At 48.5% G+C, this 24146-nt stretch overlaps 1 protein-coding gene across 3 annotated transcripts; it reads right to left on the reverse strand.

The window, feature by feature from the left end:
• On the reverse strand, nt 1–23873 carry LOC144735695 (RNA-binding protein FXR1-like; the record flags this gene model as incomplete). 3 transcript variants are annotated; one of them, XM_078618175.1, is given in 15 exon segments in its annotated part: nt 1–1324; nt 2104–2192; nt 5197–5292; nt 6398–6586; nt 7234–7377; nt 7856–8093; nt 12004–12090; nt 13043–13152; nt 14306–14384; nt 15313–15483; nt 15935–16051; nt 17395–17488; nt 18872–19020; nt 22550–22621; nt 23780–23873. In XM_078618175.1, coding segments are annotated over 15 exon segments (1969 nt in total), but the record flags the coding sequence as incomplete, so codon positions are not given.
• Between the last annotated feature and the right edge of the window lie 273 nt (nt 23874–24146).

Consider the following 24146-nt stretch of genomic DNA (forward strand, 5'->3'; position numbering starts at 1 on the left):
TTTGGTTTTAAAAAGCAATGTAATTTAATTCTCAATAATAACAGTTGACAAAAAAAACCAAAACGTAAGGGACAGAATCACTCGTCACGCGATTTTCAAATCTCTCGTTCGTTCCCCGTCAATGCTCGTCGTTACTATTACAACGCGCTAACCGCCCCCCACCCCCACGTGCCACCAGGACTCCCCCGGAGCTCATCGCTTCGTGGCCGACCACCTCAACACCTCAACGAGAGACACTCTCTCTCTCTCTTCCTCCGTTTTCTTTTTTGCTGCCCGACCCGGGGCGGGTGAAGGACCAACCAAGTTGGCGGGCGATCCGTCCTCCTCTCTTCCTCCGTGGCGAAACTAAATCCTGGCGCAAAAAACGCAACAAGTCCGCCGCGCACGGAACTCTCTCTCTCTCCACCGTACCACCCCCCTCTTGCAACTTGACCGTGCGTTGCGCGCGGGCCTTTCGCTTTACAATTGTCACTTAAAACGTCGTCGTTCGCAATCTCAGCATCCACAAGAGGCCGCGCGCCTCCCGCCCCCTCGCCCCGTGCCGCCGCCGCCCCCCCGAAAGGTAACAAAAACACCGTGCCGGATAGAATGAGAAATGTAACATGCAACATCATACAGCACATTTTTTTTTTTTTTACAAAGTCCTTCTTGAGCGTCACTGTTTTCCCGCGACAAAGGTTTTGTTTTTTATTTCTTCGCACGTCCCATAGCGAAGCAGCATCGCCGAAATGCCAGCCTACATCCCCCCTACTTGTTAATTTATTAGTAGTAGTAGTTTCTTAACAATATACATCTGTATATTAATTCCTTATATACTTATTTTTTTTCCTCCACAAGGCACTCCTCACGTGGATTGCTTGTTTCAATTTAAAAAAAGAAGGTATTTTTTTTTTTAGAAGTACAAAAAAACGGACACGTCTTAAAAACCAATGACTCGGTTTTTTTTTTCTTGCAGGGTTCACCTTCGTACTGCATTTCTCAAAGACGGAAATTTCAGGGGTGAAAAACAACTGCAACAACGGTTTGAATTACAATGTCATCTTTTGTTTCATCTCTCTCTCTTTTTTCTCTCTGTATCTCTCCTCTAGTCGGTGCCATTAAGCATCACGGTTTTGGTGGCTGCCGCAGCTGCAGCTGCCGCCGCTGCTACTGCTGGGGCAGCTGTCTCAACCTTCCCCTCAAACTTGTCTCCCCTCCTGGCCCCTCGCTCCCTGGATCCTCTTTGCTGCAGCTGCTTGCTGGCGCCGTTCACCGCAGCGCCGGGAGGTTTTGGCGCGGCGTCTCCGCGCTCCGCAGCGCCGGCGGCGATGGCGCCGGCGCGGTCCTGAGCGGGGGCAACGCAGCGCACACGTTCAGACTCGGGAGCTGACAGCAGCATGGTCCTGCCACTGCTGGATAACAACAGCCTCTCTTCCCACAGCGTGTACAGGGTTTGTTCGTATTTTTACTAAACCAAACTAGGTAAGGCCCACTTGAGCTGTCGCTTAACAATGTGGCCTATCGTGTGAACATTTATAGCGGCCAACTACTCTAAAACGCGTGATGTTGATTCTGAATGTGAAGGGAAAAACCGGAGGACCCGGAGAAAGATCCACGCGATCACGGGGAGAGCGACATGCAAACTCCCAATAAACAGCAGGTGTCAGGGGTCGGGATCGAAACCGTCACCACCTCTTGTATAGCAGGCGAGGTAGAAAACATCTCGTCACTGTGGCACCACTATACTTTCACGACGCTGGTCTGTGCGGGTTCGTGAAGAGAGGCGATCGGACAGGTTCTGGAATCATTCACGAGCGATGTCAACCATGGCCGAGAAGCGAACTCAGGTCGCCGGGTTCATTATTTTGGACGATAACATCCTTTAGGCCCGATGACTTCATTACACAAAACCGCACAATTTGCAAACAAAATCTCAACAATAATACCAAATGATGCGAGCTGGATATAAAGAATGCTGTTATGCGTGTTTTTTCCCCCTGTTGTAATTCTCACACACTAATGTTTTAGCAAAAGGCATTACATGAACCTCTATGAACCACCTGGTCAATTCTGACCATGAGGATTCATCCACCCACAGCTCCTGGGCAATGAATGAGAACTTACCTGTGCGTTAGGGGCCTTTCCAGAATCAGCGGGTGGTGGCAACTGTCTGCTCTGAGACTCGGCCCTTGAAATGTAATCTGCCACAGTCACTGCACGGGGGTGGCGGGGGGGGGCAGGGGGTGGTGAAAAACACAACAACATTAAGATAATACTTGTGGGATTCAGACCATGGCGGGGCACAAAAAATCCTGCGCCCAAGGGTCATCTAAATGTCGCACACCCTTTGCCCCCAACAAAACCCTGCACTAATTATGCACGTAGAGCAGGATAGCTCATTTGCAACTTTTTTGTAAGCGCCCGTGTAAAGTGTGCGAATGGTAGGGATGGGATTGTCACGTTTCTCCACCCCCCGCCCCCCCCGAGAGATGTGATGATGACTTGTCTCCACACTGAGGGTTGCAAGTTAATTCAATAGCAGGTTTATTTTGAGCCCTGGTGAATGTAGCAGCGCCATCTCGTGGCTGCAGAGGTTACGTTGACCCATTGAATGCGACGGATACGCGATTCGATGCGTGAATCGCAAGGCTTAAAGATCGACGCGTATCGATGCGTAAGAGCAGCGCAGCAAGCAGACGATACAGTAACTTTCAACAAAAATTCAGCTTACCCAAAAAATGTTTACTTTCTAAAATTCAAAGATAACTGAAGTGTAAAGTCGCCAATTCTATATATATTTTAAAGTCTGAAACCAGAAACTGAGAAGTCCTTGCAGCATTACAACAACAGTGCAACGTTATGAACATGCACAATTACGGCACAGCGACAATGGCGCTCAAACGGCATGCACCACCTCGCACCGCTCCTCCAACCGCCCTGGAACAAGCGTTTGTTATTATTCAAACGACGGAGTCGCCCATCAGCAAACTACTTCAACACACCACACACACGCGCGTGCCCGCACGTGTTAACGTTCGACGCACAACCACAACGGCGCAGCCGTGTCGCCCCGTCAACCGTCGCTAACGAATGGCGACATCGTTGCGGCGCTCCGTGCCCAACATGCATGTTGAACGTCTTTCGCGCCGTACGTAGCAAACCGCGCTAATCAGAGGTGCGAAAGTCTAGCGAAGGCTTGCCGATTTGACGCCAACAAAAGGACAGCACCCTTGCGTCAGTCTCGATTGGACCAACTCCACCACCGCCCAAATGAATTGCGTTGGGGATTAGAGGGTAGTGGATAGCAGAATTTGCCCTCTACTCATATCCACCCATGTTGTATGTTGAACTTCTTTCGCACCGTAGGGAAGCCAACCGTGCTAATCTGAGGTGTGGTGGAAGGACAACAAATTGTATTGAGTGCGACCTTATAATGTATTTGTTTGGCAACCGCCGAGGACTCGGGTAGCACCATCTACACCGTGTTCAACCACCACATTTACAGGTCACAACACTTCCCTCACCTTTGGAATTTTATCTCATCGTCTTTTACCCGTTACACAACTTTTGACCGTGCTGTTTATTGCTGGCCGTTTGGGTGGTTTATGGCCTTGGGGCCTGTTGCTCAGCAAGTGCACACAACTAAAAAAAAATGCCACTCAAATATTCTTTGAAATAAATCCGACTAATCTAGCCAAATATCCCAAAGGCAAGAACCTCCTGCAAAAGACATCTTGAAACTGCCACGCTTCTAGGGCAAACTAATGTTATTATGGCCAACAACATGCCGCTTTCACAACAACATGCAGTTATCACACTCAAAAAAGTTAGTACATGAACACGGCACACACAAGCATTTCACCAAATGAACAGCTTAAAACCACCTCGATAAAGTTAACGTTTGTGTTTCCCTGTTTCAAGTTCACCATGCGGGTTTCAGTGAAAGAGTTCTCAACAGGGGGTCACACCTGAAGCTGAAAGAAAGCCGTCCCTTGAAAGAAAGCCGTCCCTTGGTGTGGACCAATCAGTTTCAAGGACAATGCATATATTATCATAGTGTGTGTTTTTGTTTGCATTTTGACTGCAAGTATTGTGGATAATGCAGACATGAACCCTCGTAAAAAGGTTTCAGTTTTGTTGCCAGAAAAAAGGGGAAAAACCCTATTATTATATTTTGGTGCTGGCAAAGGAGGTCTAATGATGAGCTTTGTAACATGACAAGTACGGGAGGTCCTCGCTGAATGCGCGGTGTTTACACTACAACGCGTTGTCACAACGCAGAATGCGCACACCCCATTATAACGCAGTTTTTGAGCGGTCGAACGACCAACTACTTTCTTGAGCTGCGTGGCTGAGCGGAGTGATACAGTACGTGGCAACGTACCCCAGTTCTGTCTCACCACCTTACTGTTTGTGTAGTAAATCGTATCTCGGCAAACTTTATCTTTACATTATTTGTGGGGAAATTGTTTTCGCCAAATGCGGTTTTCGCTAAATGCAGTACTTTTCAGGAACGCATCTACTACCGCGTTAAAGGAGGAATTACTGTGTTCCTGGCCTACATGTACCATTCCTGCGTTATCATCTAGCGGTAGCGATAACCGCGCATTATTTTGTTTCTGCATGGAACATCCATCAGCCAAGCAGCATTTCTTAAGCAAGCCCGTCCTTCCTGATGAAACTCAGAAAGTCGAAACCAGATCAGGATTTTTCCGCATAAGCAAATGCTGCTGGACAATATTGTTCCAGAAACACCACACTAAAAATGTTATCTTTATATATATATGTGGAAGGACAGCACGCTTCTATAATAATTTATTTTACCCACAATGCCCATTGATAATGATTATTTGTAAGCCATACAGATCCTATAATTACTTAAGCGGCTCAGGTTGTTATGGAAGTTCCCTCCGCCATGGTGAAAGAGGTGTGGCCAAGCCAGGAGGCGATGGGCAGTGTCAGTCATTTGCGGTCGCCAGTAAAACAAACAAATCACTTCTCAAACAACAAAACCGCGTGCCCGCCGACCCGCCGGAGTTGGACTGCGAGTCTGTACGGTGTTGCCGCGTGGCCGTCCATGAAGTGAGATTTTGATCGCGGCTGTGTAAAGGGGGATCGGGAATGCCGGGATCACCGAGTTGAGAACCCTCTTGGGTTAGCACGCACGCACGCACGCACGCACGCACGTAGCGTCTGCGGCGTCTCTCCCCCGACTACCTGGCTGCCTCTCCAGGCTCGGCGAGCTGGGCCCAGGCATTCTCCGGCGAGCGCTCCTGTTCCGTCTCTTGTTCCGCGACGGCTCCTCTCCCTCGTCTGGAGGTCGTGAACGCCGTCGGGCAAACCTCTCACCGCCGCCGTTTACACCCTCGACAGATCGCGTGCCTTGCTCGCACGGCCATTGAAAGGCTGCCCCCCCCTCCTCGCAGGCCCAGGAATGGCCACAGAACGATGGCCCGTTGGTCCCCCTCTGTGTTTTATGGGACTCGATGGGCTCCTCCTCCCTGTCCGCTCGGTGGCCACGTGTTTATAACGCAGCATGAATGGGTCGGGCTAATACTATTTTGAGTTGAAAGTCTTTTTCTTGGTTCTTTCGGTAAAGTCACGTAGAAGGAAAATAATAAAAATAAAACATAATAAAATAATTCTCACGACGTTTCGGCCACAACGCAAGCAGCCGTCTTCAGGTGGAGAACAGACCTGTTCTCCACCTGAGGACGGCTGCTTGCATTGTGGCAGAAACGTCGTGAGAATTATTTTATTATGTTTTATTTTTATTATTTTATTATCTCCCTTCTACGTGACTTTACCGAAAGAACCAAGAAGATGAATCCCTGCAGTCACGAAAGCTTTAAATCGAAATAAAAATTGAAAGTCTTTGTTTTGTAAATATTAGGCCGCGTGCTGTTAACGCAGACAGCTGGCCTACGGTACATAGAGCGAGCATCTTATTTTTTGCGTCGACTCTGTGATCTCAAGACTGCCGTGTCGTCGTTAAAGATTTGCACGCGCTCTTCGTCCACACGTAACAATTACTCGATCGTTTAGCACGAAAAAAAATATCCTCCTGCGATTTTAATAGAAGAACTGACGCATTCTTGCACGTCTACAAAGCATCGTTGGAAATAATGTAACGACGTAACTTTACAGACAAGGCACAGCAGTGCGATTGTGACCATGCAACCGTAGCAGAGTAAATACCACTATCGTTTGCGCTCCTTCTATGGAGAAGGAACAGCAAATCAACAGAAACTCTCTCTCCTGAAGCCCTCTCGTCGTTGCCAGCAGCAGACCTCGACATTGGCATCGAGCTCCTGGACCATATTGCCACTGCGCAACGATAAAACTGAACGACGCAACTTTGAATACGTTCGGCGGTCTTTCAAATCACACCCCATTTGCCGAGCCGAAAGACGCTCACCGTTGCCGTTGACCGAGGTGGTGTCGGACTCGCTGACCGAGTCGATGACCACGGCGTCCTCGTCCGTGCGCCGCCTGCGGGACTGCTTCCGCCGCGGCCGGGGCCACGCGTCGCTGCCGTCCGTGTCGCCCGCCCGCTCAGCGTCCTCGGCGAATCCCAGCGAGTTGGCGCCCGCCGTCTCCTTTCCCCCTAAGCGTGGAGGGGGCGAGGGGGGCAGGGTGTGCACGCGCGTTAATTCACGAAACCGCGACGCGGCGCCAGAGAGCTGGTCATGCACGAGCCAGGAAGCCGACCGTCCTAAGGACAGGTTTCAAGTTTTTCTGCCACTCTAAAAGATACAACCTTTAAAAATAAATATTCACAAGTGTTCTTTCCATTTCGATTTAAAGCTTTCGTGACTGCAGGGCTTCATCTTCTTGGTTCTTTCGGTAGTCACGTAGAAGGGAAATAATAAAAATAAAACGTAATATTATTATTTTATTATGTTTTATTTTTTATTATTTCCCTTCTACGTGACTTTACCGAAAGAACCAAGAAGATGTTCTTTCCATGTCTGAGATAGGACCATGGAAGCGGCTATCACAGAGTTACCTCTGCGATCTCGTAAAGCAGTCGAACCCAACGTTTAATGCTCGGTGGTTGAATTTGGTCAAATATCTGTTACCCTCAATAATTCTTTACAAAAACCGCTTTGTGCGAGCTACAGGCAGTCTCACGGCGGGGCTTTGCCCTCCTCCGTCCAGGCACCATTTGATCTCATCGGCTTCTCCCAACCAACGGAAGCCTCAACCGCGGGGACTCCCCCGTGCCCGCGTTGAACACTGAGTGCCGTGTACCTTGGGCAAAGGCGGCTCCCCGTGCCGCCCCACCTCGCGCCGTGGGGGCGCTGCCCCTGCCGCGCGCTGGGCCCCCGCGGCCCCGCGGCTCGTCCCGTCTCTCAGACTCCGTCTCGGACGCGTTCGAGTGCTCGGAGTTGGTTCCTTTTTACGAAGCGGCGGTCGCGGTGGGAGGGGGATGGGATGGGGCCAGCAATTAGAGAACATTGTCATTGTAACTGTCGTCATTGTCACAATCGGCATCATGGAAGAAGTACTCCAATAGTCCGTGATGACACAACTGTGCTCGGATATTGGCTCTGCTCGCCATGGGCTGTTGCGGAAAAACCCTTTGACAAATCAACTTTATAAATCTAGATTGAAAACTCATCTCTTTAGAAATGCTTTTTGGGTTTAGTTTGTTGTCCGTCTCCACACCTCCGATTAGCGCGGTTGGCTACGTGCGGTGCGAGACAATTCCAAGATACGTACATAACCCAAGTTTTGTTCGTGCTGGATCGTCTCTAGGACAGTGAACGAACTACCCCCCCGTTTACAGAGAAATGGACAAAGCTGACGCACGAAACGTTTCACCCTCGGGTTTGAAAAGCATCGAAGCCACACGGCGCTTGGGCGTCCTCACCGTATCCCGAGTTGTAGGCCTTTCTGCCGCGCCCGCGGCCCAGGTACGAGCGGCCCCCGCGTGTCGGGCCCCCCGGTGGCGCCGAGTCGTCAGCGGCGGCGGCAGCGGGCCCGGCGGGGGCGTCGGGCCGCTCGCGCTCGCCGGGACGGCCGCCCAGCAGTGCCGAGCGAGAGCCCAGCCCGATCTGACGGAGCTGCTCGTCGATCTGCAGCCGCTCCATGCGCAGCTCCTCCACCTCCTGCGCATGGCGAGACGCGGGGCGAGACGCGGGGCGTGAGGCCGACAGCGTTCGCGCAATCGACGATATAACGTTGTCGCCATCGCTGGCGGTTATCTATCCCCCAGCTGGGCGAGAGGACTCCGCCTCCTGTTGGCATCTCTCAACGTCCCGCGACATCACAATCCGATCTTGTACCCGCACACGAGCAGATTTCATCGGTTATGAGAGTATTATAGTTAAAAGGGAGTTATAAGAAAGCCGTTGGTCACGAATGTGACTACCATCGATGCGACGTGCCCACTTCAATCGCAGGAGTAGGGCCTCACAGTGGAAACAACAAAGAGGATATTTAAGAGCATGAAGAGGATTGACTAATGGTCTGAGATGGAATGAAAGTGAAAGAAAATTGGAAAGAAAAACAACAATAAATCTATACCATTCATTCACATTCAGTTGATCTCAGAAATAATCTAAACCAACACATTAAGAATTTACCAGCAATAGCAATACTCAAGATCAAACTTAAAAGTAATAAACACACAAAAGTATGCAATCGATTACTTCGGTACAGCGTTACCGTTGTACATTTTTCATGCCAATATATGCTACAAAGACAAATGTCCCCTCCATGCTGTTAGGGCAAGTGTGCTTGCTCACGAGCACCATTCGAGGCCGGCATGGCACACGAGTGGGCGATGCAGCCAGCGCCATAGGCCTGTCCGCCTTCGTTTCCCCAGCGCTGTTTAGACAACCGCACCATATGCCAAGTCTCAGGGGAGGCCTGGGACCGGTTTAGATATTCGTCACCGATGTTGGCCATGAGCGGGGGAATTGAGCTTCGGAGGCGTCGGGTGTGGAGCGCGGCGCGTACACGCAATATTCCCGACACGCAGTAGAAAGTTGAAGGCCCCCAATGTGTGACTTGTGGGATTTCTGAACGGGTCTAATCCGCTACATCTGTGGATTCCCACGCCCTACACTGGCCACGCTAAGGCGAGGCGCTTAGCTCGCGGAATCCTGGCGCTGTAATCTACTTTCCACTTTAATTTCCTGAGGTGCACATGAAAGTATTAGCAGTCGAAATGACCAGTGTCAAATTTAACACCGCTGCGAAGAGGGCATCAAGTCAACGCGAGCCATAGCTTGAGCCGTTGTGAGACAAACGATCTCTGAGCAAGTGTATCGTGTTTGTTTTGTTTAACCGGATGAGAACATGAGAACTGAGGATCGGAGTCTCATTTGAAGCGGCGACTTGGGTCGCCAAAATGACAAAGTGCAAAAACAAACAAAATAAAGCGCAGGAATGACGCAAATAGAAATCGGCGCAAAAAGAACAGTGTCAGATTTAAAAGAACAAAGGTCTAGAATTGAAGCTTTCGTGACTGCAGAAATTATACTCATTGGTTTTTTCCGGTGGTAAAGTCACGTATGTAGAAATAAAATAAAATTTAAATAAATTAAATTTCGAACGCAACACAAGCGCTCATCGTCATCAATTGATGAGCGCTTGTGTTGCGTTTGAAACGTCGTGATTTAATTTAATTTATTTAAATTTTATTTTATTTCTACATACGTGACTTTACCGAAAAAAACAACGAGTATAAGAACAAAGGTATTGCACAAATATTCATCAATGTTAAGTTACAAATTCCCTGTCGTGCAAGTCGGCTCGGGGCAGAATATTTGTTCGACTGATTGTGGTACAATTACAAAATCAAGCTCGAGGAAACATTAAACAGATCTACGGAGTTAAATCGAGAGAAAATTTCATATCTGTAACGATTCACCCCCCAACGGGATTTCATGAATTTCTGAGTTTCGGGATCGAGATTTGATTCTAGTCCAAGTCGCCTTTATAACTTTACGGTGAACAAAACATTCTAGCAGCTGCTGGGGATCAATGTGAACTGAATTAAATACCATTGACATAAACATCGTCAGCCAAACCAAAACGTCCACACATTGGCCAAGCAAGGATAGAGAGCATCTCAACCACACTCACTGTCCATTACCATGCCACACAATACTATAAATAACAAGCAACCCTTGTACACACTCCAAGCCTCTCTCTCTACACCGTGTCACCACATGGGGAACGATGGACTGCACTTCACCACGCCGGTTTGGTGAAACTGGCTATGCGCTCAAGACCAGTTCATATTACCACTCGCCACTGAAGTCAGCTGCTGCAACTGCTGCTGGGAATCAAACCGAGGCTGCAGTGCGCTAACCACGCACTCACCGCCCTCACCCACCCCACCGTAAAAGAAATTATTCTTTGCGCGCGTGACCCGACGCAAGCATCGAGTCCTAAACGATTGAAACAGACGGACGAGCGAGCGAATGAGTGAAGGAACAAGGCGTGTACGTTTACACAGCCCAACTGCGTAGGCTTGCAGCGGCGGCGGCCTCGTGCGGCGAGAGACTACAACACGTGGTCGCCCGGCCTCTGCTGAGACTGTAACGGACGAGACACAGGCCTCAACGACAGGTGGTGGTGCCGGGGCTATTTTCAGAATCACATAGCTCAGGGGGCACCCGCTTCGCTGAATCGGTTGAAAATGTGTCGTGGGTGCAAGATATACTCGCCTCCCTCCCTCCCTCCCCGTCCTTTGACTGCCAAGCGCTTTTGAGGAATTTCGGTGGCTTTTATTTAGCTCCTGTCGCTATTAAAAGCGGCCCTGATGGTGCAGTGTTAATGTCGACGAGAGAAATGTATAGTTCGAAGAAAGTTAAAATGATGTTTCTAACTGTACGACCTATCGCGGGGATATCCAAGGGCTGTAAGATGTACCTTTGAGATTTAACGTACAGCACGGTGAGATATGGTCAAACAACCCCCCATAACCGACATGGCGTAAGGAGACCTTCATCCAGCAGTGGAATGATAAAGGACTGTACATTTTGTGTCTCTATTTCAGAAAGTACGTATTTTGTAATATACTGCATTATCATGCTTGCAATTGAAATACATATTTAATGTTTAACTCTGTGCATTCAGCATAATAAACACCACCATTGTACAATGAACCTCACTTGTTTTTCAGGAGGACTTTAATCAAAACGGTCACGTTTCTCATTATTTCTGGGATGTAGGAAAGAAAGAAAAAAGGAAAAACCCACAGCACCCGGAGAAAATCCACATCAATTCACAGCCTCACTACGGACAGCAGAGTCACACGGCACGACGTTGAACGTCTAAGTTGGGTACAGGGGAGAGACCCATCCTTTATAAGGTCACACATTACACACAAAGCGCTTGCCACAAACGAACCAAAATACCTTGCCGATCTCGTCAAGGAGCGTATCATCATGCATCCCTCATAAGCAGCGGCTTTTGGCTAGCCATCGAGCAAAGACGGTCACTGCATCGCGCGCGTTTTCAAACACGCTTCTGCGGCCGTCTGGAACGCTCTTCCATCCGATATTAGGAAGCCACTGGAGGCTATCCACTTTTAAATCTAGATTGAAAGCTCATTTCTTTGACGCTGCTTTGTGTTTAAGATTGTTGTCAATCTAGATTTGAAAATTGTTGTCCTTCCCCACACCTCCGATTAGCACGGTTGGCTATGTACAGTGCGAAAGTTCAAAGTACATACATAGAAGGGTCCATCTCACACAACATCTACACTACACCCCCCCTCCCCTCCACCGCTATAACTGCGTCTGCAAGCAGACGATTCTCGCCCCCGTGCTGAAAAATAATCTGGGAGCTGGCCTTGATCAAGTTACGTAACCACCGTGAGCACGTTGCTCTTCGTGCAGCGATGAGCGAGTACGCGCGCCTACACCGAGATAATGAATCCCGGCTATAACCGAGAACCGGGCGCAATAAAATCTTGGGTTTGCTGCGCACATCACGACCGCTGGAGACGTTGTTTGATGTTGTGTTGGCGCGGCAATCCCCGCGTGTCGCGTGCTCGGGTACCTTGAGATAAGAGAGGTGATACTCCAGCAGAACGCGTGCATTGCTCAAATTCTCCTTGGTCCCGACGAAGGTAAATGGCACCATTCCCTGTTGGCAGCAGCAGCAGCAGACAAGGATTAGCGAATTCGGTGCTGTGTCGGTGCAGCCACCAGCATCATCGCAATCGCCGCTACTATCATCACCGCCGCAATCAACAGTAGGGTCCATCATCACAACAGTACTGTCTTTGATACCACAGTCAACAGCATGATCACCACCACTAATCAACAGTGCTGCTTCAATACAATCACAAATCACCATGTTAATAACTGTAAATTACCAGCATGACCAACACCAGTATCAGTTATTATTATTTGGTTCTTTCGGTTAAGTCACGTCTAAAGATAAAATAATAAATTAAATTAAATAATAGAATACGACGTTTCGATTGCAACACAAGCAATCATCATCAGGTATAATGAAATAGCGACATAATATCTAACCAGAAAACTATAGACAGACATATTAGCAGACAGATATCACAAGATACATACATAGCGAGAGCAACACAGGTGACAGAGAGGGGTGATCGTCTCTCTGTCACCTGTGTTGCTCTCGCTATGTATGTATCTTGTGATATCTGTCTGCTAATATGTCTGTCTATAGTTTTCTGGTTAGATATTATGTCGCTATTTCATTATACCTGATGATGATTGCTTGTGTTGCAATCGAAACGTCGTATTCTATTATTTAATTTAATTTATTATTTTATCTTTAGACGTGACTTAACCGAAAGAACCAAATAATAATTCCTGCAGTCACGAAAGTTCTAAAATTAAGATAGTATCAGTTATCACCATCACATTATTTCATAATCACATCATCTCCAGGGCAACTATTCTCATCGGCGCCTCGACACGCTTGAGGAGGGGTTCTTCGGAACCACAAGAACCAAGACCCTTTGGGGGGATCTTCAGAGCATCTCAGGATCATTCAGGGGGTCTTTACCCGCAATCTCCGTGTCATCAAGAGAGCATTTGGGGCACGAAGAGGACCTCACCTCTTCGCGCGTATGCTTCTTGGTGTCATCGCCCTCAATCTTGACCCGCACAACGCCAGATTTATCGACGATCTCCTGGATTGCTTTGCCATTTTTACCGATCACCTTGCCTGACAGAGAAGACCAAACACCAGTCACGTTAATCTGGAGCACAATCCAGCCGCGAAAAGTTGTTCGTTTAAATTACTCGACGGTCGGCGGATCGGTGCATCGGTGGGTGGGTGGGTCGGTGTGTGGGTGGGTGCGTCGTGCGTGGGTGGGTTTTGTGGGTGGGTGCGTTGGTGCATGGGTGGGTGGGTGCGTCGTTGGGTGGGTCGGTCGGTGCGTGGGTGGGCTCGTGAAACCATCCGGGCTAAAAATGTCCACACATACACATCAAATAGGAAATGTACATGAATAGAAAAGCCATATATAAATAGGAAAGAGGGCAACGTCAATTGCATAAACAAAGTGGAATTTAATCTACCGGCCTGTTCAATTACAGCATGTTCAAATTAAAATAAAAAGTGTAAGCCTTACATGGTCTCACCAGCAAAGGCGTGGCCGGTTAAACAAAATGTAGAGAATAACCGGCCTCTGCGGGCATGGGCTGTCCACAAAAAAATATTACGGCAGACTGCAAGAAAGGCTCAGATGCCGATAACATTATTATTTCCAGCTACTATTGACTGTGATGAGCAGCAGAGGTCACGCAGCAAAATCAATTGAACTGTACTTTTACGCTCCCATGGGGGTTCTATTAAAACACATCACTCGGTCGGTAAGTTGGGATTTGTGAAGCAGTAGCCCAGGACTTATTCAGATTGCAATGGTCACCAATGATAGCTGTGGCCAAGAATTTAACTCGGGTTTCCGAACTCGTAGCAGCAACATTTGCACGATGATCCACCAGCCCTCGCTGCCTACAAAGATGCCGGATTACAGGCCGCGTGCGTAGCCACCACCGCTGCCTAGCTAATCATGACGTCACCGCCGGTGTTTCGCGCTGAAGGTCTCACGGCTACACCCTTGACACCGTCATAAAAGGGGGGCAACGGGCATGGTTAGAGGGAGACTGCACACACGTGGACGGTGCCTGGAAAGAGCCATGGAGGCTGTCACCAAAACACTGCGGATTTAACGCTGCTCTTGAGAAAAAGCCCCGGGGATTAATCTCCAAATCAGCCGACCCTGTTGGCACCCACAGCGCTAGCGCTGAGCGGCAACGGCTGCATCCGTGGGAGCTGGGTCAACGCGTAGCAGGAGGAGATAATTGTTTCTCACCGACAAACAACCTTGGAACTTGCACGGAGTCCTCGGTGAACTCGAGCATACTGCGCGCCTGTCTCACGGCCTCCGGGGTCTGCGGAGCGACGGAGGGAGAGTCGTACACTCAGTACATCGTCGACGTCAATCATCAGCAACGTGGCACATTATAATTGTTACATTTTCATACTTGATACAGATGATCTGCGCTGTGGATATAAAGAACGCTTGCATGGTTTATTTCTTAAAAGGACTTTGAAATCCAATCAAGGTTTCGCCACGCTTCTGGGTGTCATGGGGGACGTTTGACGGTACTTCACCACGCTGCGGGTCAGCACAGGATGGTGATGGAGGGGGGTGCAGACTTGGCAGCATAGAACAGTACAACAATGCATGTTGCTGCAGTGCCCTCTTCTAACCAACACATACACCCCCCCTTGTGCTTAGCTTGCGAGATGTGAAGGGATTGAAGCACATTCCTGGTTATTTGATTGTTCGTTAATCACCACTTAGGCCAACTTTTCACTTTTTATTTCTAGTGGAAAGACACTATGCCTCCAAATCAATGATCATTTCCAATGTTCAGCTGTTTTTTTCCTTCCAGATTAAATAAAAATTGGCAGGGAAGAGTTTTTATTTTCTTGGTTCTTTCGGTAAAGTCTCGCAGACAGAAAATAAACTTACAATAAAAAAGTAATTTAAATAAAAAATAAAAGCAAAAAAACCACGACGTTTCGATCTACGTGACTTTACCGAAAGAACCAAGAATAAAAATTCCTGCATTCACGGAAGTTTCAAGTCTAAATACCATATAGAGCAACTCACTACCAAGCACCTTTGGGTGCATGGATTTTACATATGGTTATAGATTAATTTGAGTTTGTACACATAAATAACATATTTTTGCTGTCATGTACTTATTAATTTCTAGATATTTATACATATCGATTTTTTCCCCTCTTTATTTTTCCACCCCACCACCCACCCCCCATCCCGGTCACGCGCACACGCCGCAAGTGCCGCACCTCGCCGAAGATGCGGAAGGCTCCGCCCTCCTCGTCGAGCTCGATGGCCGAAACGCCGGACACACGGCGAGCCGCCTGGATGTTGGCACCGTGCGCGCCGATCGCTAGGCCGATGAGATCGTCGCGCACCGAAAACTCCTCGCGGAATGCCGCCGCCAGCTGCCGCGTCGTCTGGAGTGCAGACACGCACACGCGCGCACACACACCGTTCGGGTGAAGGTCCAGCCCCTGCAAATCGCTCGCTCACTCGGCCGCTGAAGTAACGACCACCCCGCCCCCCCAGCACTACGAGGGATACTTATACACAGTGCTACACAGTGGTGAGTGGCTCAAGCCGGTCAGACGTCTTGGAAGAGGTGGAAAAACCCACACTTTACCCCACCACACATCGACTATGGTGTATCCATCTACACTACTGGGTGGACGAAGATGGGAAGATTTAAAGAACACGACTTATCGCATCAACTGCAGCGCAGAGAGGAGATCAAATCGAACTGGTGGCCTCTGGATTGCAAGTCCAGCGTATTGACCATTATTCACGACAACATGGTACGCAGTGCCCACCGCCCCCGCGTGTTTTGCAAACCCCCCAGCTGCAGCAGACACCTCCCCCCCTCATCACCTCCAGCTGCTTGGTGGCCTCCTGGTTGCGCGCCAGCAGCAGCAGCTTCGTGCGGATGCTCCTGAAGTGCATGTCGCTGAGCAAGCCCGCACGCTTAACCGTCGACTCGCACGTGGACTGCGTGATCACAAACAACGACGAAATTACAGCTCAGTGAGCAGCAGCTCAGGGTCAGAGAAAGCACAGCGGTTTTTATTGGTAAGTACCGAAGGTTCCTTCTGGATGGATCAGCAGATGGATGAATGTTGTTTTTTAGTGATTTGTCTTTTTGTATTTTTGTTGTTTTGACGTTCTGATGTGCCCCGAGCGGACATCTGTGAAAAAAGATCTTTACAGCTCATTGGATTCCTCCCGTACAAATACATATTTTGATTCGGTTTTAATTTGGAGATATTTGCATTTCACGTGGAGCCTTTTGTACACAAAGCTCGCGAGCGCTCCGCGCCAGGAGCAATCTGCATAAATTACAGCAACTCTCCAATCGACTTGCAATAGACACGTGTCACTAACTGACCACTCGCGGGACTCGCACGGAGCTGTGGCGCAGCAGGCCATGCACCGCATTACGAATCTGGCAAACCCCGAGTTCGTTTCCCGGCCACGGCCAACACCGGTGGCAAACCGGTACCAGGGAATCCCTCCGCCAACCTCGCATTGACCAGCGTGGTAAAGTATGGATAAACCCCCTACCCCCCACCCACCAATGACTTACACGATGTGAGAAGGCTGTGACTTAACAGTGGATTGACAAACGGCTGTAGCTGGCTATTGTTTTATATGTACAGCATTTCCTGTGCTTGTATTAGGATGGAACCAGCACCACACAAATGCTGGGATCTTATAGCCGAGGCATGTTCGTTTAGCCCCCCTCTATCAATCCACAGAACTGCTTGGACATGTGGTGGTTGCTCATGGAGGCTACTTGGTAAAACTAATGCAATATTCTCCTGCCAGGAGCGCACAGATGGGATGGAATATAGTTTCAAGTTTAATTTGCTTTAACAGGTGAGAATGCAGGCCAGACTGCAAGTAATTTTTACACAACCCATTTAAGCCGCACGGCCTCCGGGGACTGAATTTTTTCAGCAGTATTAATTAAAGACAAGCGAACTCTGGACCGGTTTCGACACGCAGTGTCTCATCAGCAGTCAGGCTCGCTTCAAGCAATGCTGGTGAACTGCCGAGGTCCGAGGCAAGGATGCTCCCCTTTACACATTGGGTCGCAGTTTAGCAAAAAATTGTATATTGATGCAAAACGTATACTGATACTCATGAGCATCATTGTGGAGAATATATGGTCAAACGGAATTTCGACACGGTGGGGCTTCCTTGAGTGAATAAATGGCACAGACACATCTGCCATCAGGGAGTCCCTCAGGCAAAAACAAATCGAGCCAAGACACCCGTTACGTTATCGACACAACACGAACGCAAGTGGCGGGTGTCATTGAAGAACTCACCATGACGACTAGGCTGCTGCTCTCGGTGTCAAACACGACAGAGTTGGCTCCGATGGCCTTCTTGAAGTCTCTGTGAGTGGCCTCATCCACACACCTGGGTGCAGAGTGACATGCGCGCGGGCACAGCAGAGCCACAACGGACAGCTACTCGTGCAATGCTCGGCAATAGAAAATGGCAGCAGGATGATTCGTCACAATGTTACCTTTTGACAGCGTTTAACGAGATATGTTGTATCACACCGTGTAGCGTTATTGTGAAATCCCGATTAAATCGTTTCCACTAAACATTTGAGCTTTACGGAAACCCGAACCACATACTGTGACCAGCATCCATATTTGACAAATTTTGAATCCTCACCATTGATCACATGCATGCCACAGGTAACGATTTCAACTACGTTTTAATACAGACGTGGGGAGATGTACTGCAATAGTACAAGCAATACATTGAACTGCACAATTGCATCGTGAAAAATGTCACAGCTCAACAATGCAATATAATTAACGGGATAACAATGGAAAAAATAAAGGCTTGAATAGGTGACCAACGGCAGGATGGAATACTTGTGGACAACTGAATGTCAGACTCGGACTTTATTTGCTCAGCTGGTGAGGTCCCATTGAGCTAAGCAGCTCTGTTACAGGGATGGCTACAGCCCAGGATATTCGGCAGTGGCGGTCATCGTAGGGTGGGAATGTGCAACTAACAGGAGCAAGGAAATTATTTTACACGAAACAAACAGATAATAATAAACATCAATTTGCCCATGGAAGAACGTTTTCAATGTGTGCACATTGTCAGCCGTGACGTGTGGATGAGAAACGCGGACACTGACAAAACAACAAAACTTAAAAGAAGTGCAAAGCGGCGTGTCGAAAAGCATGCGTGGAATTTAGCTTGTTGTTCGTCCCCCGTACCTCCGATTAACACGGTTGGCGACGTACAGTGCGAAGGAAGTTCAACATACAGACACACAAACCACGAGAAAGAGTGGTGATGGAATTGCAGCCCAAGGCGGCAGAGCGCTGGAAAGTGCAACCACCGTAGAGAATTGTAGTGCCACGAGATGATTAGAAACGGTGACCGTGTGGGGGATGCCTTAGTCTAACGGTGGCAGGACCACAGCTGATGATAGTGAAAAGAGCAAAACTCAAGTAGACTTCTTATTAAGCACCCGATTTCCAGGCACATCACTTGATTAAGCTCAAAGCAGTGAGGGAAAGGTCACCGGTACACCGATATCAATTCAGTCGTGAAAAGTCTTAATCCACCGGTTGAGCAGCTTTATCGGCCAGAATTTGATCAATACATAGGTAAACGTTACAATCTTATCAGGTGGTTGATGGTTAAATGACAATGTTTTTTGTATGACACTACCTACACCAAGTGACATAACCCTAAAAGACAAACACGGAGCAAAACGAAATGGGTTCGCGTCTTTCGTGACGTGCGTTGTTTTTTTTCTTTTCCACTCACGCTTGCCGCAAGTCCTCCGGCACAGGGATGCTGAACTTGCGGAAGCTGTTCTTGCCCACGGGTTTGTTGGGGTTCACGGGCCTGAGGCGCTCCACTGTCACAATCTCGTTGTACGTTGCGTCGCAGGCCGCGTACTCGATCACGTAAAACTGCACAGGAAGAAGCGGCAACACGATAGCGCGGTTTAACGTCACGGCGGGAAATAACACCAGAGTTTATTCGACCACGCGGCGCGAGCACAGACGTGGATGGTCTAACAGTTGCGAGTTGCGCCAGTCCAGTGGTTTTTTCAAACTCCCTCCTTGCGACCCCTCCCACCGTGACGCCCCCGCCCCCCCCACCAGCGTGCCACTTATTGAGAATTGCCAACGTTTTCCCCATTCACGTTTAAGTGACACCGCTGCATAACACTATGTTTGTGGACACCGACAAGCCATCACGGAAGGATCGCCAAGAGGCATGGCGTTCGATAAACACTCACCTAGTCTGATGGTGCAATTAATCTGCAAGAAAATTACCTAGTTAGGCAAAGCTTAAATGGCTAACTCAGTAGTTAACAAGGCTGGCGAGCTGGCAAGGAAATTTCCGCCCGACAGTTTTACACAATGTTGGAGCTTCTTCCGGCTCGGACCCTCAAAATGAAATTTAAGAAACAAATATGCGAAACAAAAACGCTCGTGGTCTGCCGAACTCAATAACATCGACGACTAGGGGCCAGGCTCGAGGCTGTAAACAATAAGCAGCACAGAGACAAGTGGCTGGCACACGACTTCGCTCTGAGTACGTCACATCAAAGTGTGGCGTCACCACCATCAGACCCCAGGGGTCAATCAATATTAGACGGGTGTCAATCGTAATGAATCGCAATCACGGTGGAATTGCAAACTTACCTGCTAACAATTCCGCCGTACTTGTAGTAATATTTGACCCTCGGTCTGATTCATACAGGCTCGTGGGTGTTTTTAACAACCCTGCACCGCTGTACAACACTCTTTGGAATAGTCCCCCTAAGCAGTATGACGCAAACGGCGGCATGCGTTCATTGGCCACGTGGCTAATTCATACGGAACCGCATTGATTAGCCCATTTATTGAGGACAAGGTCTATTAAGCGGGCTTCTTTAAATCAAGTTAAATCACAGCTCTTAATACTGCTGCGTACGTTCTCAGCTGTGCTGTACAGCCCTTCGATGTGCTCTTGGGTCGTGCCCGAGTGATTTGTTCGCAATTAAGAAGCCCCCAAGCAGGTGGAGCGAAACGTCGAACTTTGCGCAGAGCAACGAGTGGTACAACCTGAACACCCGGGGTGGAGGAGCTGCGGGGGGTGGGTGAGCTGCACGACCATTAATGCTTTGGCGTTTTACTCGTTCCAAGAAACAGCACCCAGCTTTCATTTGAGACAAAGAATGGAATGGCGACCATTCTATCGAGGTGTGTGCGTGTATATACACGTATAGCATACACGTATATACACACACACACCAAGATAGCATTTATAATACATACATTTATATACAGTTACACATGCACACACGGCAACCGAATAGTCATATATATGTATCCATGTCACCGCTATTGAATAACAAATCGAGTGATAAAATGGTTTAACGCATAAATAAACCACGCAAGTGAACGTAGACTATTATTATTTTAGTTTTACCACAGATATTTGTGTGCAGAGAGAGGATGCTGCTGCTGCCGCGGTGTAATGGTCGGCACACCGGACTCGCGACGCAGAGGTCGCGAGTTCGATTCGATCTCCCGGCGACGGCGGCAGTTCAAACGAGCGGCAAGTTTCACAAATCACGAGTGGTGGTGAGGGGGGGGGAGTGTGACAACGTTCGGGTAGTCCAGCCAGCATGGAAGGGAAGGCTAAATATACCCTCTAGAGCAGCGGCTCTTAGCCTGGTGTGCACGTATCCCCCGGGGGTAAGAGACGTGGCCAGATTTTTTTAGAAGGTAAATAATCGAAAACACTAATTAGGCACGGTACATAAGTACAACTAATCTTCTTGGTTCTTTCGGTAAAGTCACGTATTTCCCTTTTACGTGACTTTACCGAAAGAACCAAGAAGATGAATCCCTGCAGTCACGAAAGCTTTAAATCGAAAAGTACAACTTACATTGTTTAATCAAACCTATATATATGAACATTATACTTTTTTACTACGATTGAGAACCAAAGGGGTGCAAGGCTGCAGTAAAGGTTAAGAACCACTGCTCTAGAGAGGAGCTCTCTAGAACTCCGTCTATTGGAGGGGCTTCTACCAGCAGTGGGTCGGTGCGAGTAATTGGAGGGCCGCGCCTTCACCTTTTTATACAAAGCGAGGTAGAGGAAATGCATCAAGAAGTTCCCGACAAGCAAGGTGGAGGCTGCACAAAGAATACGTTGCTCAACAGCAAATAAAATGACAAGACAATGAGGAGGATGTATATGATGGTGAGGATGCATATGATGGTGAGGATGTATATGATGGGGAGGATTATGGCGACGATGATGACAGTTGCGGCATTGACCTTCTATAGGGCAGAGCTATCCGTGGTGGAGGAAATATGCACCGGACACATCACCGACGCTCTAAAGCCGCGGAGGTGCAAGTCAGGACACGCGCCGAAAAACACCGATTGATTTTTTTACCCAACGCCGAGACGCTTCTAATGACTGCACAATAATGAACCGCGCTGCCCTGCTTTGTACGTGCCCTTTGTCAATAAGACTGCTGGACGCAGGTCAGAGGTTAACATGTGCATACTTCACCAGGTTGGTCAGTATGGGCTGGTGAAGGCAGGGAAGCGTAGATGTTTTAGCACAGAAGTACAGTACGCAATATGGGTTTTTGCTACACTGCACTCTGCCACCCACCGAGTTTCCCTGCATTAACCGCCCTGCGTCACAGTGGTCTACACATACGACATTGCAGTCGCTAACCCTCACCGACCGGACAATGCCTACTATATGAAGATTATTCAAATGAAAACTCCGAATCGGAGGGTTTTGCTTAAATAGGTTGAACAGGAGTGAACACATTTTTGTTTTAGCCCGATGGCTTTTCTGGAGGCCTATTGGCCAAGAGGGGATTTTTATTGTAACTAAAGTCCTTTCATTTTTAGTAAATTAATACATGCAGTGGCCTTTCTTGAAGCATATTTTAAGCTAGTAAAACTTAAATCATTAAGCTCTATGTGCAGACAGGTCCGAGGCATTTTTGATTTGTGCCATAGAATGCGGTCTTCCCATGGCCTACTTCAAGTCCAGGATGGACCACGAACAATAAACAACACTATTGTGTGTGTATTGTGAGTTGGCATCATGGGGAGCACAGGTGATGCATCTATCAGTCATCTCAGGCAGTTAACCCAGAACACCTGGGTCTGTCCCGTCATCTCCTGTCAGCGAGCCTCCTACACTTCACGTGGCCTCAAAGTGCACCTAGCTTGGCACAAACGACGTGGTGACATCACCGCCACTTAGTGGCAGAAAGAAGGGTGTGAAAAGGTAAGCAGCGAGAGTGATGGTGCAGTGGTTCGTGAAACTGCACCAATACCAAGCAGCGCGAGTTCAATTTCGGCCATCGACTGAAAGTTGAATCGAATTAAAAAAAACATCAGCAAAAGCGGTTTTCGCACTCGATGCTCACATTCACACCAAGCCAGGAGGCGGATTCCACCAAGTCCTTACCTCGCCCTTCATCATCCGCACGCGCGCCAGCCACCACCCGCACGGCTCATTCTCGTTGGCTCTGGAGAACACCTGCGAGGGTGCGAAAGCAAAACCGTGAGCGCGTTCACAAATGTACGCAACGCTGCCGCCGTTTTGCGGCTGGCCACGTGGAATTTTAGGACTTGGTGCCGGTGCTCAGCAACCATAACAGAACAAAACACAAAAATCACCGCATCTTCTCAAGTGGCCGCACTGCAGGAAAATGCCAAAATCTCTAAATAAATTCTGTGTATTTTCGAACCCAGCAAGATAATGTTTTCTCGTACAAAACAGATAATTGTTTTACTAAAAGCTAATTTTTGCTAATCGATTTGTTAGTTAGTTTAAAAATCTAGCCATGATGCAGACCAAAATTAAACATATTGTCTCATACAATATACACTCACTGCCAATGCGGTACTTTAACAATTCCCTGCAAAAGTACTGTAATTTTAGGGACCGCAATGGATGTCACAATAGGTCACATGACAGGGGTCATAGCGGCGGTGTGGGAAGCGGTGGCGCTGTGGGTTTATATGAACCCAGTGACCCAAATTATTTTTTTGGCCACGGCTAACATCACTGCCTACCAAAGCACAAGGAGTCTTGGGCTTTCCCAAGATCGACTCGGCCTTAAATTAAGAATCCGGTGCGATGTACAAACATCAGCACTGGGGACTACAAAGGTGGCAGCGCATGGTGCTGGCCACGCCGCCCCCTCGTACGCTGCGGCGGCTTTTAATAGGCGCTTGGCTAACTGCACTCGGCCCCAATGGCTTTATGGGGGATGTCAGTGAAGATGGAGGTTGGTGAAGATGGAGGTCTCTTGATGGTGAGGATGGAAGCTGCGATAGCGACCGGCGTGGTCGATGAGATACGACAGGTCACGACTGAAGTGACAACAGCAGTGTGATAGTGGACAGGATGCTAAGTACAATGGCGATGGTAGTGAAGGCTGTGATGATAGAGATCGTGATGGGCGAGTTATGACGATCGCCACGATGGCATCAACATCAAGTCTGAACATTTACTATTGCACACTCTTACGAGTTTCAGTCCGTCAGGAATTCGCTGCAAAGCAACCGCTCTAAGCATATTGCAAAACCGGCGCGGACTCGAGGATCAATCCCGGACATAGCAGTCAAAACATCAGTGGTGACTTGGGGATGTGCTCGATGGGATGGCCACAGTATGAGGGGTTTTCCTCACCTCCACTTCATCCCCCTCGGTGATGACCTTGCCACAGTCATCGGGAGGAGGCAGCCGCACGTCCTGGAATGGGATCTGCCTCTCTGGCTGCCAACTGAAAGGCACGGCGTCACATGAGCAGTTAATCATGTGCACATCGGTCGTTCCGGATTTTGTCAATCCGCTGCTGGATTAAGGCCTACCCACGCTGTTGGTCAAAGGGGTCATCTTGTACTTCGCACTCTTATCAAGTGTTTGCATTGTTTGTTGTTGCAACGTTCGTATCCGCCCCGACTGGACATGTGTGATAAAGAGCTTAATAGCACATTGGATTCCTCCTGCAGTATAAATATTCTGATTCTGTTTGACACCCATCTAGGCATGCAAA

This window comes from Lampetra planeri, chromosome 56, assembly GCF_965212315.1.
Source record: "Lampetra planeri chromosome 56, kcLamPlan1.2.h2, whole genome shotgun sequence".
Classification (NCBI taxonomy): domain Eukaryota; kingdom Metazoa; phylum Chordata; class Hyperoartia; order Petromyzontiformes; family Petromyzontidae; genus Lampetra; species Lampetra planeri.